The sequence below is a fragment of the Lemur catta genome, chromosome 3, assembly GCF_020740605.2.
Source record: "Lemur catta isolate mLemCat1 chromosome 3, mLemCat1.pri, whole genome shotgun sequence".
Taxonomy (NCBI): domain Eukaryota; kingdom Metazoa; phylum Chordata; class Mammalia; order Primates; family Lemuridae; genus Lemur; species Lemur catta.
In genome coordinates, this window is record NC_059130.1 from 88,585,265 (window position 1) to 88,600,793 (window position 15,529).

The 15,529-nt window shown below is 38.9% G+C and overlaps 1 protein-coding gene across 2 annotated transcripts in view; it reads left to right on the top strand.

Moving 5' to 3' along the window:
• Nucleotides 1-969: 969 nt before the first annotated feature.
• FAF1 (Fas associated factor 1) overlaps nt 970-15,529 on the top strand; it is a 446,948-nt gene continuing 432,388 nt past the window's right edge. For both annotated transcript variants that reach the window (XR_006734185.1, XM_045548070.1), the window contains exon 1: nt 970-1,101. Coding sequence is in view for 1 of the 2 variants with exons in the window: in XM_045548070.1 (XP_045404026.1) it covers nt 1,057-1,101 (45 nt within the window). In the remaining variant the exon portion in view is untranslated. The remainder of the gene's footprint in view (nt 1,102-15,529) is intronic.

Sequence of the window (15,529 nt, forward strand, 5' to 3'; positions counted from 1 at the left end):
TTAAACTACCTATACCGATTTAAAAAAAAATGCTTATCCTATTCTTGGGGACGAGATTTCCACCTTTCTCAGCTTCCACCTCTCCCCCATGTCTTCCATGGGAGTCCAGTTACCTCGGTGTTAAAAGTCTGAGGATGCAGACATCCGGGAGTTTGGGATTGGATATGACACTGTGTAAGCAGGTTTTACAGTGCGGTTGTGTATGAGACTGTATATGAAGTTGTATTTTGGTGAAACTTTGTTAGAGAAAATGTATATTTTTGAAATGCTGTTTGTTAGACGGGTTGTGAGTGTGTTCAGTTGGGGTGTCAGGCTGGATGTGTACGTATTTAACTAACCACGTGAGGCGCAGAATCTGATTACCACCCCAGCTAGAGGGAGACGATACCCCGAGGCCTTTGCTTAAATCCAAACCAGAATAACCTGTTGCGGGACTTCAAGCTCCCGCAGATGGAGGTTGGCGTCCCCAGGAGACTCCTCGCCTGGTAGTCGCGCGCTCAGCTCTTGACAGGAGGGCGGTCACGTGGAAGCCGCAAAGCAGCGCTTTGCGACCTCGATGACAGGCAAAATGTGCGACAGCCCTGGTGCTGGCCAACCAGGGGCGGAGGCGGCGGCCAGGGAGGAAGCGGAGGAGGCGGAGGCGGTCGTGGCGTTCGCCCGCCTGCTCGCTCGCTCGCTCGGTTTCCCCGCCCCCGTTGGTCTCGCTGCCGTTGAGGGGAGCCGGGTTCGCACTGTTGCAACCTGCCCTCATCCTGGCCGGCGACCGTAAGACCGGACTCTCGTCCCGACTAACCTCCCTGTCGGGTCGACTGCGGCGCGGGTCCCGCAGGGCGCAGGCAGGCGGCCGGGGCGCCTGAAGGTTACCGAGTGCATGAGCGCCTAGCGCCTCCCGCGCTGCCCCGCCCGCCGGCCCGCCGGCCCGCCCGCCGGCTAGCCCGCCAGCCCTTCGGAGCCCGGCGGCGGCGGCGGCGGCGGCGACGACGACGGCCGCAGGAGGCGCCCTCTCCCTCCCAGGTGCGCGCTTCGCTCCCGGAGCCGCGGAACTCGGTAGCCGCCATGGCGTCCAACATGGACCGGGAGATGATCCTGGCGGATTTTCAGGTGAAGTATCTGGCCCTGTTCCTCTCCCACCTCCAGTCTCTTAGGTTCCTGGTGCCAGAAGGGTGGCCTCTTTCCAGCATTTGTTTGAGCGCTGCAGTAGTGTGTGGTTTAAGCTTTTGTACGGTATGTGGTTTGGGGTGTGTGTTGGGAGCCGTGGAGGAGCATATAATTCATATGCTGTGTTAGGTGTGTGTAAGAATGTGTGAAGTACTGGTTGAATGGGATTTTTAGGGTGAGGGGTTGTTAAGTCTGTTGGGTTACTGGGTGTGTGGAGTGTGTATGTAGTGTTTCCTGTATTATATGGGGAATGTGTAGAATTTGGGGGTATTAAGTGTGTGACCATTAAGTATGGGGCGTTTTGGGTTGTTCCATGAGGAGAGTGTGATGTATGGAGTGTGGGTGTGGAGCGTGTGGCGTTATGGGTGTGGTGTATTGTATTAAGGGAAGAGTAAAAAAGCAGAATTGTGAAGAGGAGGTGATGAGGGTAAACTGGGCATTGTGGTCCTTTTCAAAGAAAAATAAACACTTGAGACTGAATACCTTATTGGAATCTACAGAGAATAAGAAGATAACGAGGAGGCAGATGAAACTGTGTATTCCAGGGTATCTCAGCAGTGAATTTACAAGCTTAATTCACAAATATGAATTGGTAATTACTCTCCCCTACAGACTTGAATTACTTGGTTGGTGTCTTTTCTCCAGGAATAATTTAAAGGATAATTAAAGGTTATTCCCTTACTGAACCCAGCTGTAGTGACACTGACATGTGAGTATCTTAGGGAGGCTCTTTGAAAGTAGAACTGTATGCATCATGAAAGACTTGGAGTTAGAACTAATACCTTGTGAATGCTACCTTTGCCTTTTGATGTTTGGCGAAGAAAATATTTTAATGACATGTTTTAGACCATGTGGCATGAACTTAGAAGCTACTGTCCAGTATAGGCAGATTTTTCCCTGTTTAACACTCATCATTGCACTTGGTCTAACACTAACATGGTAGGCAGTATTTTTTGTTACTGAGGTTTTGTTGGACTGGCTGTCTCTCTTTCTCTTCTTTTAAGTTCCTTCTTTTTACAACTTAATGTTCCGATGACTGTTTCCAGAGCTTGCTCTTTTGGTTATCAGTAGTATCTGATATGCAGGTATTAGGAATATGCATGTATCTACATTTTGATTATACTGTAACCTCCAAATTCAGAAAGGAGGGTTCTTATAAGTTGACCATAAGATTTTGGTGTTTTATAGGTTTAGGATTGGCTTGAGGTTTTTTGCCTGCCTAAATTTTTCATAATCATTTTTTTGTTTTGTTTTTTGTGGTCCAGTTCAATATTTTATCTAATGTGGAATGCATTGTGTGAAAAAAGACTCTATATTTGTAGGTATAGTTTTATCCTGTTATAAAATTGTAGTGTTATAATGGGAAAGGCTTTGGACAACGAAGAGTGTAGTTTACTTCATTAAAAGCTTTAAGGTAATTATATAACTTTGTTTGATTTCACCAAACTTTTTACCTCTAATATTAATAACTTGTAGCTGCTTTCTGTCTTATTATTTGTAACGATTATTATGCTTATTATTAACATTATATTGCCTAAAGGACAGGAAATTTAGGCTTCTTGTGCTCAGGCAAAGTTAAGATTTTCTGATAAGTATCAGAGATTTTGGTTTGGAAATCAAAATGATTATTTTGACCACATTAATAAAATCCAATAAGTTTTTCTTTTCAGACCAATGACAATGCTGTACATAATTGTTTACAAATAGAAAAGAGCTAATGGCATCTGCAGTGAACAGTAGTTTGCCAAATGCTGAGAACTAATTTTATATTGTCAAATAGGTAAGAGAATGTTATTGATAGAATAAAACATTATTTAGAAAACTACACACATGTTAAAACATGTTAACCCTTTTTGTGTTTAGGAACCTGTAGTCCTCCTGCAAATGATGATGCCAGAGCAGTTTCCTCTTGTGGTCTTAGTTTTAAAATGATTATTCTGCCTGTTTTTTATATTATGTAATATTTTTAAAATAGGATTAACTTTTAAAAATAAGCATTTATTCAGTTATAAGAAAACCAAGTGATTTATTTTGAAGATTGTAGCTCAAGACTTGGCATGTGGATCCTTGGGTGATGCTGGTTTTTTCTATAGCAGTAAAATTACATTCTATTTATCATATGATTGTGAGAATCCATAATACTTTGAGAGCTCAGTGCTGTCTTTGTAGAAAGGACATAATTTTAAAATTTGATTAGATTTTGAAAATAAATGTCAGATTTTGATCATTGCTAGATAATAGGTTCTAAAAAATACAATGTCTAAATATGGAAAAGCTTTTGAGAAGGATTTTTGTATTCTTTTTGAATGTTCAATTCAACAGAGAAAGGACTTCTGTTGAAATCAGTGGAGTGGTGATAAGTAGCAGGTGGACAATTACAGCTTAGACTTAATGGGGCGGGTTTGGAACATCATAGATGGATGACCTTAATATCATGCAGATATATTCCAAGTTGTCTTCTAAAAGACTACCCCCCCAAACTCTCTCAATTAAATTAAATTTAATTGTGATAAAATACTTATAAAATTTGGCATCTTAGCCATTTTAAGTGTACAGTCGGTAGCATTAAGTACATTCATATTTCTGTGCTACCATCACCACCATCCATCTCCAGAACACTTTTCATCTTACAAAACTATAATTCTGTACCCATTAAAACGTAACATCTCCTTCCTCCGTCTCCTCAGTCCCTGGCAGCCACATTGTACTTTCTGTCTGTATGAATTTTACTGTTCTAGGTACCTCATATAAATAGAACCATACAGTATTTGTCCTTTTGTGACTGGCTTATTTCATTTAGCATAATGTCCCCAAAGTTCATCCATGTTAGCATGTGTCAGGATTTTATTCCTTTTTAAGGCTAAATAATATTCCATGGAATATTATTTAGCAATATATATATATCACAAATATATCACATTTTGTTTATCCATTACTTTCATCATGCCTAGCCCCTGATTTCAATTCTTTTGGGTATATACACAGAAGTAAAATTGCTGGATCATATGGTGATTTTATTTATAATTTTTTGAAGAACTGCCATACTGTTTTCCATAGTGGCTGTACCACCAAAATTTTGAATGGAGATAATGCCAGCATCGTGTTTAATGAATAATTTTTAATTATTATGGGTACATAATAGTTGTATATATGTAATTATTTTCAAACTTAGTTTTGGGCAGATGAATTTAGAATTTGGAATATTCCACCCTAAATCAGCTTTAAATGTACATAGTGTTAGCATAGTATGTTACTGGTAAAAGAATGACTAAAGTAGTACACACCTACAGTTCTGGCTGGCTAGAGCCAGGAGGGGGTGTAAAGGAATTTCCTGGGTTAAAAAAAAACAGGCAGGCATTGATGAATCATAAGGTTCTCCCCCCTGCCAATGTTTTTATAACAAAGAGATACATTCAGGTGAAAGTTCCAAATCTTGTTCTTTTGTAATTGTAGAATTCTTTTTTTATGTTGAAGTGTACAAAAATCATTGGATCAAACAAACTTTCTATTTGGTTTGCTTACGGATGTGAAACAGTTATCCAAACCATTGCAGTTGCTGTCAAATAATTTCAGTAATAGTAGTTACTTTCTACTTTGGGTCTAGATGAATAATAGTTTTCTGCCCCTTAACCTTTTGATTACTGTCATGCTAATTTCTTTTTCCTCTAAGATAAAATTTTATAACATATAATAAAAAAGGGGATGTATTTATTTAGATTAGTCTCACAGGTTGGTCTTATATATTTTTCACTTGATCTTAGCTAAAAGGCTGAAAAGTGATGTATTTTTCTATTTATGTTTCTCTGTTGCTGATTATATAGAGACAGAGGTCATAGCTCTGCTCAAATGAAGGAAAAAAAGAACAATTCTCACTAGTAGTAGTATTTTGTTTCAGACTTTATCAGAGACAAAATCTTATCTGCCTTGCTAAAAAAGTATTCTCTCTGAGCCTAGTTCCAATGGTGTCATAGATTGAGTCCTTTTATTTCTTCTCTAATTTGGCTTTTTTTTTTTTAAACTCACCACTGTACGTATGAGGATTAGCATTGATTTTGATGTTACTTTCAGTTGTTTCCTGTACCACACAATTGTGCCTTTGTTTTTCACTCCTTGTCCTTCCAGCTAGTAATACTTTTGCTGCATAAATTGCTTTATAAATTTTCTTATATTGGGCTATCATAGTGGGACTTTTAAGCTTCATTTGCGTATGAGCTCCTCTTTGAAGCATGGACTCTTCTATGGCACTATTAGTAAGTCACTTGTGTTCAGTGACACACAAGTAGTTTCTGCCCCTTCATAACATTTTCTCCTACATGAAGTTATGAATCCCTCTTCTTTCTTTTTTAGTTTGACACAAAGAGATACTTTCTGTAAAAGATGATGACTGTGTGAACAAAAATGGTATCAATCCAAACTGTTAGGTATCCTTTTTGATGTCGTGGATTAGGGACCAAGCTAAATACCTATGAAACATCATACTTCATTCCTGGGAGTTTACCTTAGGCAGGAGATTGAGTATAATGGACACAAGTGTCTTGTTATCTGTTCTTTATTTTCTCCTCTATCCTCTTTATTTATTAGAGGGACAAATTATGTTGACAGTATTTGGATTGTAGATTATTGGGAAAATAAGGTTTTGGTTTGTAGAATAAAGTATAATAATTGGTAGTTTAAGGATATGGAGTTTGGGTTCAAACCACTTGGATGTAAATCACAGCTCTACCACTCACTCGTCCTGTGCTGTTTGACCAATCACTTCACATCTCTGCCCCAGTTTCCCAATATGAAAAATGAGTTAACTCATATAAAGCGATTAGAAAAAGTATCTGACATATAAATTATTCAGTAAATTTTAGCTGTTATCTCTGACAGTTTTAAGGTATGTACTTGTTCTCCATAGGGAACTTCAGAGATAATCTATTTTGAAGCCTGTCATTTTTCCTTTTGTGGGAATCGAGATGCAGAAAAAGGAAATGACTTATCCAAGGTCATATGATGGTTTGAAACAAAGATTTTATCCAGGTACATGTAAGAGTGTTCATTTTCTAGCTAATTTGTCAGATAGCTTGGAGTTCTTGAGGAAGACAAGACCTGCCATTTAGAAATTACTCCAAATGAGGAAACTTACATGTAAAGTAACAGTGCTTGGCATGTAGTAGACATACAGAAGGGAAGGAAGGAAGATAAAGCCAGCACTTTGGTCATTACTAGTCTACCACTTAGTGCTGTGCTTCTAAGCTCACAGGTGGTCAAAAGCCATGGAATGAACAGTGTCTCTAGGTTACTGAACATGATTGGGTTGATGCCTATGTTAGCCTGACTGGTTTTATGGACCCTGTAGATCAGAGATTAGCAAACTCTGTTTTGCAGGCTGGTTGCCTCTTATTGTAAATAAAGATTTATTGGAACACAGCCACACCCATTCATTTACCTATTGTCTGTAGCTGCTTTCTTGCTACTGTGACAAACGTAAGTAGTTGAGATAGAGACTTTGTGGCCCACAAGCCTAAAATAATCATTATCTGGGCCTTTAGGCAACCTACTCCTCCTGCCCCCTCCGTGATACCAGTATGTTTCTTTCTAGGTTTTAGTAACTTCTGAGTGCTAAAACATTTGAATGCCTGCCAGGTAAGCAGTATGTGATTACACCTCCATGGGGGGCAGTTAGAGCATTGCACTTAGGTAGAGTGCCTGGAACTCTGTAGTGTTTTGTTTTGTTTTGCTTTGTTTTGTTTTGTTTTTTGGCTGTGGTCTCTGAGAAAGTCATTTACCATTTATGGGCTTCAGTTATTCAGTCTATAGAGTGGAGATCTGTCTAGAGCCATATCTATCTATAAACAAAAGACTGAACTGGATCATCAAGCCAAATAGTCTAATCACTTGACAGCAGTAGGGTTGAGGACATTCAATTTTAATTCAGATAATTGATCTAGATTAGTGGTCAGCAAACTACAGCCTGAAGACCCAAACTACCATCTTTTTTGGTAAGTAAAGTCTTATTGGAACACAGTTATGCATATTTGTTACATGTTGTCTCTGGCCACTTTTATTCTCAGTAGCAGAGTTAAGTAGTTGACTGCATGGCCTGTAAAGCCTAAAATATTTACCCTGCCCCTTATAGGAAAGTTTGCTGATTTCTGATCTAGATCAGTGGTTTTTAACTGAGGGTGATTTCCATCCCCCAGGGGATATTAGGCAATGTCTGGAAACATTTTTGGGTGTCACAACTCCGGGGAGCTACTGGCATTTAGTGCATAGAGGTGAATTATCTGGCCCAATATGTCAATAGTTTTGAAAAACACTGTCTAAATCAATAGTTCTCTAGCTTGTGTCAGAATAACTTGCAGGGCTTGTTAAACCACAGGTTGCTGGGCCCCCATCTTGGGGTTTCTGATTTAGCAGATCTGGGGGAGGGTCTGCAAATTTGCATTTTTACCAGGTTCCTAGGTTATGCTGATGCTGCTGATCCAAGGACTACAACAGAGAACTGCTGAGCTAGATGACTTTTGAAGTTCCATCCATTCCTGTTATTCTTTGATTTTGTGAGCTTAAGTACTATTCTATTTCTATGACTTAGCGAAGTGGAATATTTTAGTAAATACTTGATGCTTAGGCTGTTTCATGACTACGTGTCTTTGGACCTTTACTTTTTGTGACCCTTTGGAAAATTTCTATTAATATTTGTCTTTTGAAACCCACTGCCTACGTTTTACTTATAACATTCATAACTGTGCCCAGTTAGGGTTAATAATTTCTTCTTAGGTATCTTATTCATGTTTCTCTTCTTTTGAGTCTTATGTTAGATTGTCAATGATCATTTGACATGTTTCTTTCCTCTACTGTCAGCTCTTTGGGACAACAACTGCCTGGATGTTAAATCACTAGTCATTGATATCAACGTGAGTTTGACAGATAATTTCAAAAAGCAGCTGGCCAGAATTAACCTGACTTTATACTTATTCGTGGTTATAGAGGAATAATTGAGATAGGAAGAATGAGATGTCAAGTTGTGGTAAAGGAAGAAGGAAGAGTTTTCAGGTTTATGTGCACCTTGATGGCTTTTGAGTTAGGTTTGAGTCACCAGTCTTTTTCTTTGCAATTCACCTGGTTCCCTGGATTCTTTTATGATTGAGCTATATAATAAAAGAGAGTTAGTGAAACTCTCTTTTTGTGCTCTCTCAGCTTGCTTGTTTTTACCCAAGGGAAAATAGTGGTTGAACTTGTTTTTGAAAGTCAATTTTAGATGTATCCTTTGGCATCTAGTTAAAGTGAGTTGGAGACAACTGAGCATTCTTATTTTAATAGAGAAGGAGTAGGAACATTAACTTCTAGCTTTTAATTGCTCTGTATGTACTAGATGCTATACAAGGCTCTTAAGATTTAACTTTCACAGTGATCCTGTACTGGCATATAGTGATGCAGTTCTCCATGGTTTCCGTATATCTTGTAAGCAGAAGCATTGATTTTATTTTTTTCTGACTGCCTTTTTAAGGATGTTTGTATAGTGAACAGGTTTGGAAGGTAGAGATAATGTCTCCCTCTGGGGTGAAGGGAGGTAGGCATACCTTACTTTTCTTTATAAAAGATTTGGTTCTCTAGGCTCTGAGTTCCTCTTCTGTAATGCAGTCCACTGCATGTGCAGGTGTCACTTGGTCTACTTTATGTTGCCCCATGGGAAGTGAGAAAACCAGTATAAGAAAATGCTGATACTTTACTGATATTGCTGTGAATCATAAAGTTCATTGTCTTTGATCTAGGAGGCAATGTCTTTTGCCAGCATCCATGAAATTGACAGGCTAAGTAAGTTGTTAGCTTGCAAGTAGTGTAAATATCAGATCCTTCACAGTTCTTAACAGTTTGGGCAACACAGATGGAATATTGGCAGACACATGACTTTTTGGAAGAAGAAAGATGAGGGCCTCACAGGCTGGTTAACAGAATTTTAGGGAAGTCCATGGGAATTGGTAGAAACATGTTGACTGAATTAGGTGATTCTCTACTTTATTGCCTGTTAATGAGGAGATATTGGGGAGGTGGTTACAGACTGAGTTCCAGGAAGTAGGTTCAAAGACAGCTGCCTGAACATTCCTGTTTGTTGCTAATTCTCCTTTGGGTGGGTGGTTGGTGTTTCACCAATCTGGAGGGTCAGCCTAAGGTTCTCCCCAGTGTAAAAACTAGTACTAAGATGCCTCTTGACTGGGTGAAAGGTTCTGTTCTCTTTCAGACAACAGCTGGAGATTTGTGTGCATCTACACTGAGTGTGAAAGGAGGCAAATTTGCAACTTCTGTGGGCAGAAAACAAAGTTGTGAGAACTTTGCTTTGACTGAGAAATGGGGTGCATAATGTCTTATGGCTCAGCTCCTCCTTTGGAGGAAACTTTATTCCCTAGTTCCCTGTCTGAAGCAAGCTCCTGGCTCAACGAAGTCCTCAGTTCATAGAGGTTTCACCCTAAACTTGAATATGGTTTGCTGATGGTTTTAGCCAAGCTGAAAGCTGATTGTGTCTCTCTAGTTTCTGGGGCTGTTCAGCCTCTGTACCAGCTATGCAGAGTGATAATGGATGTGATTGCTCTGTTCTTTGGGCAAAACTCAAGGTGGTTCTTATATCTCTGCTCAATACTCTTCTTGATGAAACTAGTTATATTTCTACTGATCTTCGCCTACTGCCATTGGCCTAGCTGCTTGGACTGCCACTTGGAAAACTATAGACTGGCATATTAAAGACAGAGCTCTTGAAAGCTGTGAACTATAAAGACAAATTATAACTGCTACTCAAACCGTCTGTATCACTAATGTAGATACCCACAGTAAGGGCCTGTATTTTGATGAAGCCCACTGGAATCAAGCTTCTGATTGAGCCTGCACTGCCCAGAGCCACCATTGTTGCCTGTATTCATCATTGTATGAGATGTGACTGCACATCAGTCATCATAAACTGGGCACGAAGTAAAGGACTCTGACAGAGAGTACCATTACATGCCAGACTTTGACTCCTGCCAAAAGTTTACTCATTTGTCACATGATGAGAAAAGTCAGTTGCATGGGGTGTGGCTCCTGCCTGCTCTTGGCAGATTGAATATATTGGACCTGTGACTTTCCTCTCAGAGCTATCAGTGGTGCCTCACCACTGTTGACACTTTTCTGGTATTGATATTGCTGTTCCAGGCCAATTAAATGGCTCTGGCCGCACCATTATGGCCCTAGAAACTTATCCATGCTATACTTTTGGCTTTCTGGACCATTTGCAGTCTGACAGTGGTGCCCCTTTTATGACAAAACCACTCAACAATAAGTCAGTGTATTTGATGGACCTTTTATGCTTCCTACCATCTACAGGCGTCTGGTATATGGATAAATGTTGAATGTTGGAACAGCCTCTTCAAAAATTGTCTCAGAGATTTCTGATTCTACATCCTTCATCTGCTCCTAGTCCACACCTTAATAAGTCAGTTTTGTCACTGAACGTAGCTGCTCTCAGAAAGGGATCATCTCACCTTGATCAATTCCTGAGTAATGATTAGGATGGAAGGGGTGGGAGGTTATATAGCCCTATTTTGAAAATTCAGGAGTCTACCCTGACCATTTCTGGGCATGATGTTTCTTTTTTTCCCCCCTAGCAGCAACCCATGGCTGGCCTGGTTGGTGTATACCTTCTATGTGGCAGCTAGGCCAAAAGGTGGCTTAGGGAATTAAAATTTAATTCTTATTCAGTTACCTAGATTCTCTTGTTGGGTTGATATGGTTCTAGATAATCAGAATAATGACCATTTGGTTGAGTATACTGCTTGCTTAGTTTCCCTATAGTAGATGATGTGGTCAGGTAAGGGCCATAATGGATTTCTGTAGGTTTTATAAAAATTCCCTTGACTCTCTTGCACTTGGCATTTCCAGATGAAAGGTCTGAATGTTGTGAGTAAAAAATGATTGGAAAGAAGGTGAATTTTATAGCTGCTGGAATGGGACATACTGATTTTGTGACTGTGGACTAAGAGCAACAATCCCTACACCTGGGGAGGGACATGTTAGACCCTGAAGGTTTGGGAGAGGGAAAGACATTAATGTTCTTTGTCTTTCAGAACTACTCTTGAAGCCTTCCTCATGAAGGAAAATGCCCTGATGCAGCTCTTCCAAACCGTTGCAAGCACATTAAATTTAGCTGACTGCTGGGACTGCCATTCCCCATTAGATGGCTCTGATCTTAATTTGTCACTCCCCTTAACCTTACTGGGAAGTCTTTTGGAAACAGCAGGGGTTGGCTTCAGCTCCTGTACTTTCTGTGTAAAACACTTGTCAACAACTCCTGATGTCTTCTTCATTCCCATCCCATAGCCTTCACTCAGAGATTCTGTGGAGGGAGATGATGGCCACCTGGCTTTTGGCCTGAAGAAATGGGACAGCTTGGACTGACTGCCCTCGTTTAGTCCTTTCAAAAACAAAGGATTAGATTCAATTATTTGAACTGAACTGGGAACCCTGTGTTGGGACACAGGTTGAAAGGCACCTCCTAGACTGATGTAGGTCCCACTTGGAAAGACCCAATGATTCTAAACAACTCTTTCTTTCCAGGTGTACCATCTATTTCCTTGGGATATTACTTCTTATGTGTAAGCCAGGCAATAACTTACTTCCCTCCTAAAAACATGGACTCTTGCATCTTTGAATGTTTAAGGAAATGCCAGTAAATCTTCTAGAGTTTAGATGTCTTTGGCAGTCTCTCTAACATGAGGCTATCCTTGGTTACTTGGGGAAACTTCCTGGAGTGATAACTAGTTTGTTATTTATACACACCCTGTGAACAGTTAACTCTGAGGGAAGTCACTCACATAGACTAGGAGATTCACAATGTGTTCCTGACTTTTTAGCTGAAGTAGTCAATGATACCACCCTGGCCTTGGAAGGCATTAAGTTCAGCTTCAGTTCGCTGACCAGAGTTGTTATGGTTGATAAAATTGCCCTGGACTTTTTTGTGTTTATGTGGGCCAAGGTGAAGTCTGTACAATTGCTGATATATCCTATTACTCCCGGATTAAAGCCTTAGGCGAAGTGGAAAGGTCAATACACAAACGTAAGGAGAAAGCCACCTGACTTTCTGAGGTAGCCCCTGATGGCTTATGGGATTTCTTTATCTCATTTGGATGTGCAACCTTGAGGAACGTGGTTGAAATCATTGCTGAAGATTGACCTCATCCTATTGCTTGGAGTCTCATTGATAGTAACCTTAATTAAATGATGTATGAGACAAATTGATTGGATTTAGTCCAAGCCTCGGTCAGCTGGATTACTCAGAGTGGCTGATGGAGTGGCATACTCGTGAGAAAATGCATCAGCAGCCAAAATGGTTAGAAATGAGGAGTGGATGTTGTTGGGAAACAATTCTCTATGTGTGTCTTACATTTCTGCGTATCTTATGAACAGATGCACTGATTGTTCTAGACTATCTTTTGAAGGATATTGTGTTATGACCAGCCTAGACAGTGTCTTCTTCCAGACCAAAGGGCAGGTTGCTTACACTCTGAAGGTAAAGATACTTTTTCCTTCCAAAGTAAAGGGCAGGCATGCTTACTATCCATTTTAAAAGATTCATACTCCCTAACTAAGCTCAGGATTCCTCTCCTGCAATGCAGTCCACTGTGTGTGCAGATGTCACCTGGCCCACTCTGTGTCACCCTGTGAGAAATGGGAACTGGTCTTAAAAATGCTGATACTCTGGTTACTACTATTGGTATGAGTAATAAAGTACTTTGTCCTTCACTGAGGAGTCTTGTGTCTTCTTCCAACATCCATGAAATTGTAATAGGCTAAATTGTTAGCTTGCAAGTAAGTAGGGTGAAATCTTGGCTCCTTTGCAGTTCTTACCACACTGCAAGGTAGATAATCCCTCATTTTACAGATTGATTTTGGAGATGGTAATTATAATAACTACTACTGTCATTTACTGAACTTTCTGCTGGGTTCTGTGATAAGTATTTTATCTGTATTGGCTTATCTAATTGGTATATCCCATGTAAATCTATGATAACTATTGTTATTTTCATTTAAAGATGAGAATATGGACGGATATAAAGAGGTTAAGTAATCTAATGACAGGTAGTGAGTCACGAGGCTGAGATTGTAACTCAGATTTGTTCAACTACAAAGTAAAGTCTATGATTTGATCTATTCACGTTTCTCAAATGAGTATGCTAGGCAATACTCAAATCTGCAGAATAAATGTGCTTGTCTTCCTGTAGCACCAGTTTACTAGACTAATAATATAAAAAGAAATATGGGTTTATTTATTTTATTTTTAACATGCAGTTTGTTAAAAATAATTATGAAGTATATATAAAATTTACATGAATTTTAAATACAAAATGAGATTTCAAAGACATTGTAAGGATATGGCTTTCTTCTCTTTGGGTCATCTCCACCCTCTTCCGGTGGGAGACCATGCTTCCTTCCTATTATTAGGACTATAGTAGTGGCAACATTTAATAAGTACTGCACTTTACCATGTTGCCTTTTAAAATCAAATCAAAACTGCACCCAGGTATTTTTTGATTCCTTCCTCCTATTGTAGCTTTGTGGAACACAAAAAGAAAGGACAGTATAGTTTTTCTGGTGGCTATGGAGATTACTTAGTACTTAAGCAAGAGATTATTTTGTCATTGGTATTTTTTACTTTGCATTTGTCAGTGTCTATAAATTATTGTTAGTATAAATCTATATTAATGCTAACCAGTTTGTCTTATTTTTTTGGGAGTACTGTCAGTTTTGGGTATATTCCCAATGTCCTGATAGTGGAACTTGAAGCAAAAGTAATAGTGTTTTGGCAAAAGTAATAAAAGTAATAGGATTGATTTCGGCTAAAGCAAGCTGGCCTCAAGTTGATACCCATGAACTTTGTTTTAAACTACATTGTATTTTAGAAGAGGAAATAATGCTGACTGATTACTTTGGAGTAATGCAGTAAGAAGTAGTCTGCCAGGTGGGCACTGTGGCTCATGCCTGTAATCCCAGCACTTTGGGAGGCCAAGGTGGGAGGATTGCTTGAGACCAGGAGTTTGAGACCAGCCTTGGCAGTATAGTGAGACCCCATCTCTACAAAAAATAAAAAAAAGGCCAGGTGTGATGGTGCATGTCTGTAGTCCCAGCTACTCAGGAGGCTGAGACAGGAGGATCGCTTGAGCCCAGGAGTTTGAGGTTGCAGTGAGCTATGATGACTCTACTGTACTGTAGTCCAGGCGACAGAGTAAGACTCTGTCTCTAAAAAAAAAAAAAAAGAAGAAGAAATATTCTGCCAGCACTGACTGGATGGATGGATATTTGATATTAAATAATTATAATTTTTTTTACAGTGTGATAATGTATATATTGGGTTATGTTTAAAAAAAGAGTCCTTATCTTTTAGAGATAAACACTGAAATATTTATGGATGAAATGATACGATATCTGGAATTAACATCACAGTGATCTGTGAGAGGCTTGGGGATATGGTTGGCAGAGAGTGAAACAAGATTGGCTATGACTTGGTAATTGTTGAAGGAATGTATTCTGTTCATTTTATTATTATCTCTACTCTTGTATATGCTTGAAATTTTCCATTATAAGGGATAAAAAAGATGTTCTGCCAAAATAAAAATGACTTTGGGGAGATTGTAAGCATTAGTATAATATCTTCATGTTCTATTAGATGATTGGATTACAGGAATGGTGATGACACTATTACAAGGAAGTAATGGCATAGCAGTCATAGTATTATTACTATGATTATCGTTGCTTTGTAATCATAGCATTTTACCAAAGTAGTTGGTAAATTTTTGTCTATATTTGCTGTCGCTGGAAAATTTAAAGTAGTTTGTTAGTTAAATTTTATTTGTAAAAAGCCTTAACTGTAGTCTAGGAATAAAATTTTCCTAAAAGTAATCAATTTTTCTAAACAAGATAAAGGTTGGAAAGTTGTAAGAAATTAACTTCATGTACTAAATATGAATAACTGAAGACAAGTGTTTTGGCAAAGAGGTGCTAACAGCATTTTTCTTTTTATAACCAATATTTTGACAAAATCAGAAGCCTAAAAATGTGCAAAAGATGTATTAAGCAAAAAGAGAAGGCCGATTAGATGTTGTGTCATTTTCTGTGTGTATTGATACAGTATATTTTTGCAATGGCTTTTTATTTTTTATTCTTCCTTTATTGTCCTAATAGAATAGCAGGTGATAATAATGTTTAAATGTAGCTTATTTGTCTTAAGAATGGAGAAATACTGCATAAGTTATTAGTCTACCTACTTACACATGTGTGAAGAGTATATAAGGTTAAAATGTGGATTATGCTAAAATGAAGTACTTTTCAAATTAGGATTAAAGATTTTATTAGATAATAAATCCTA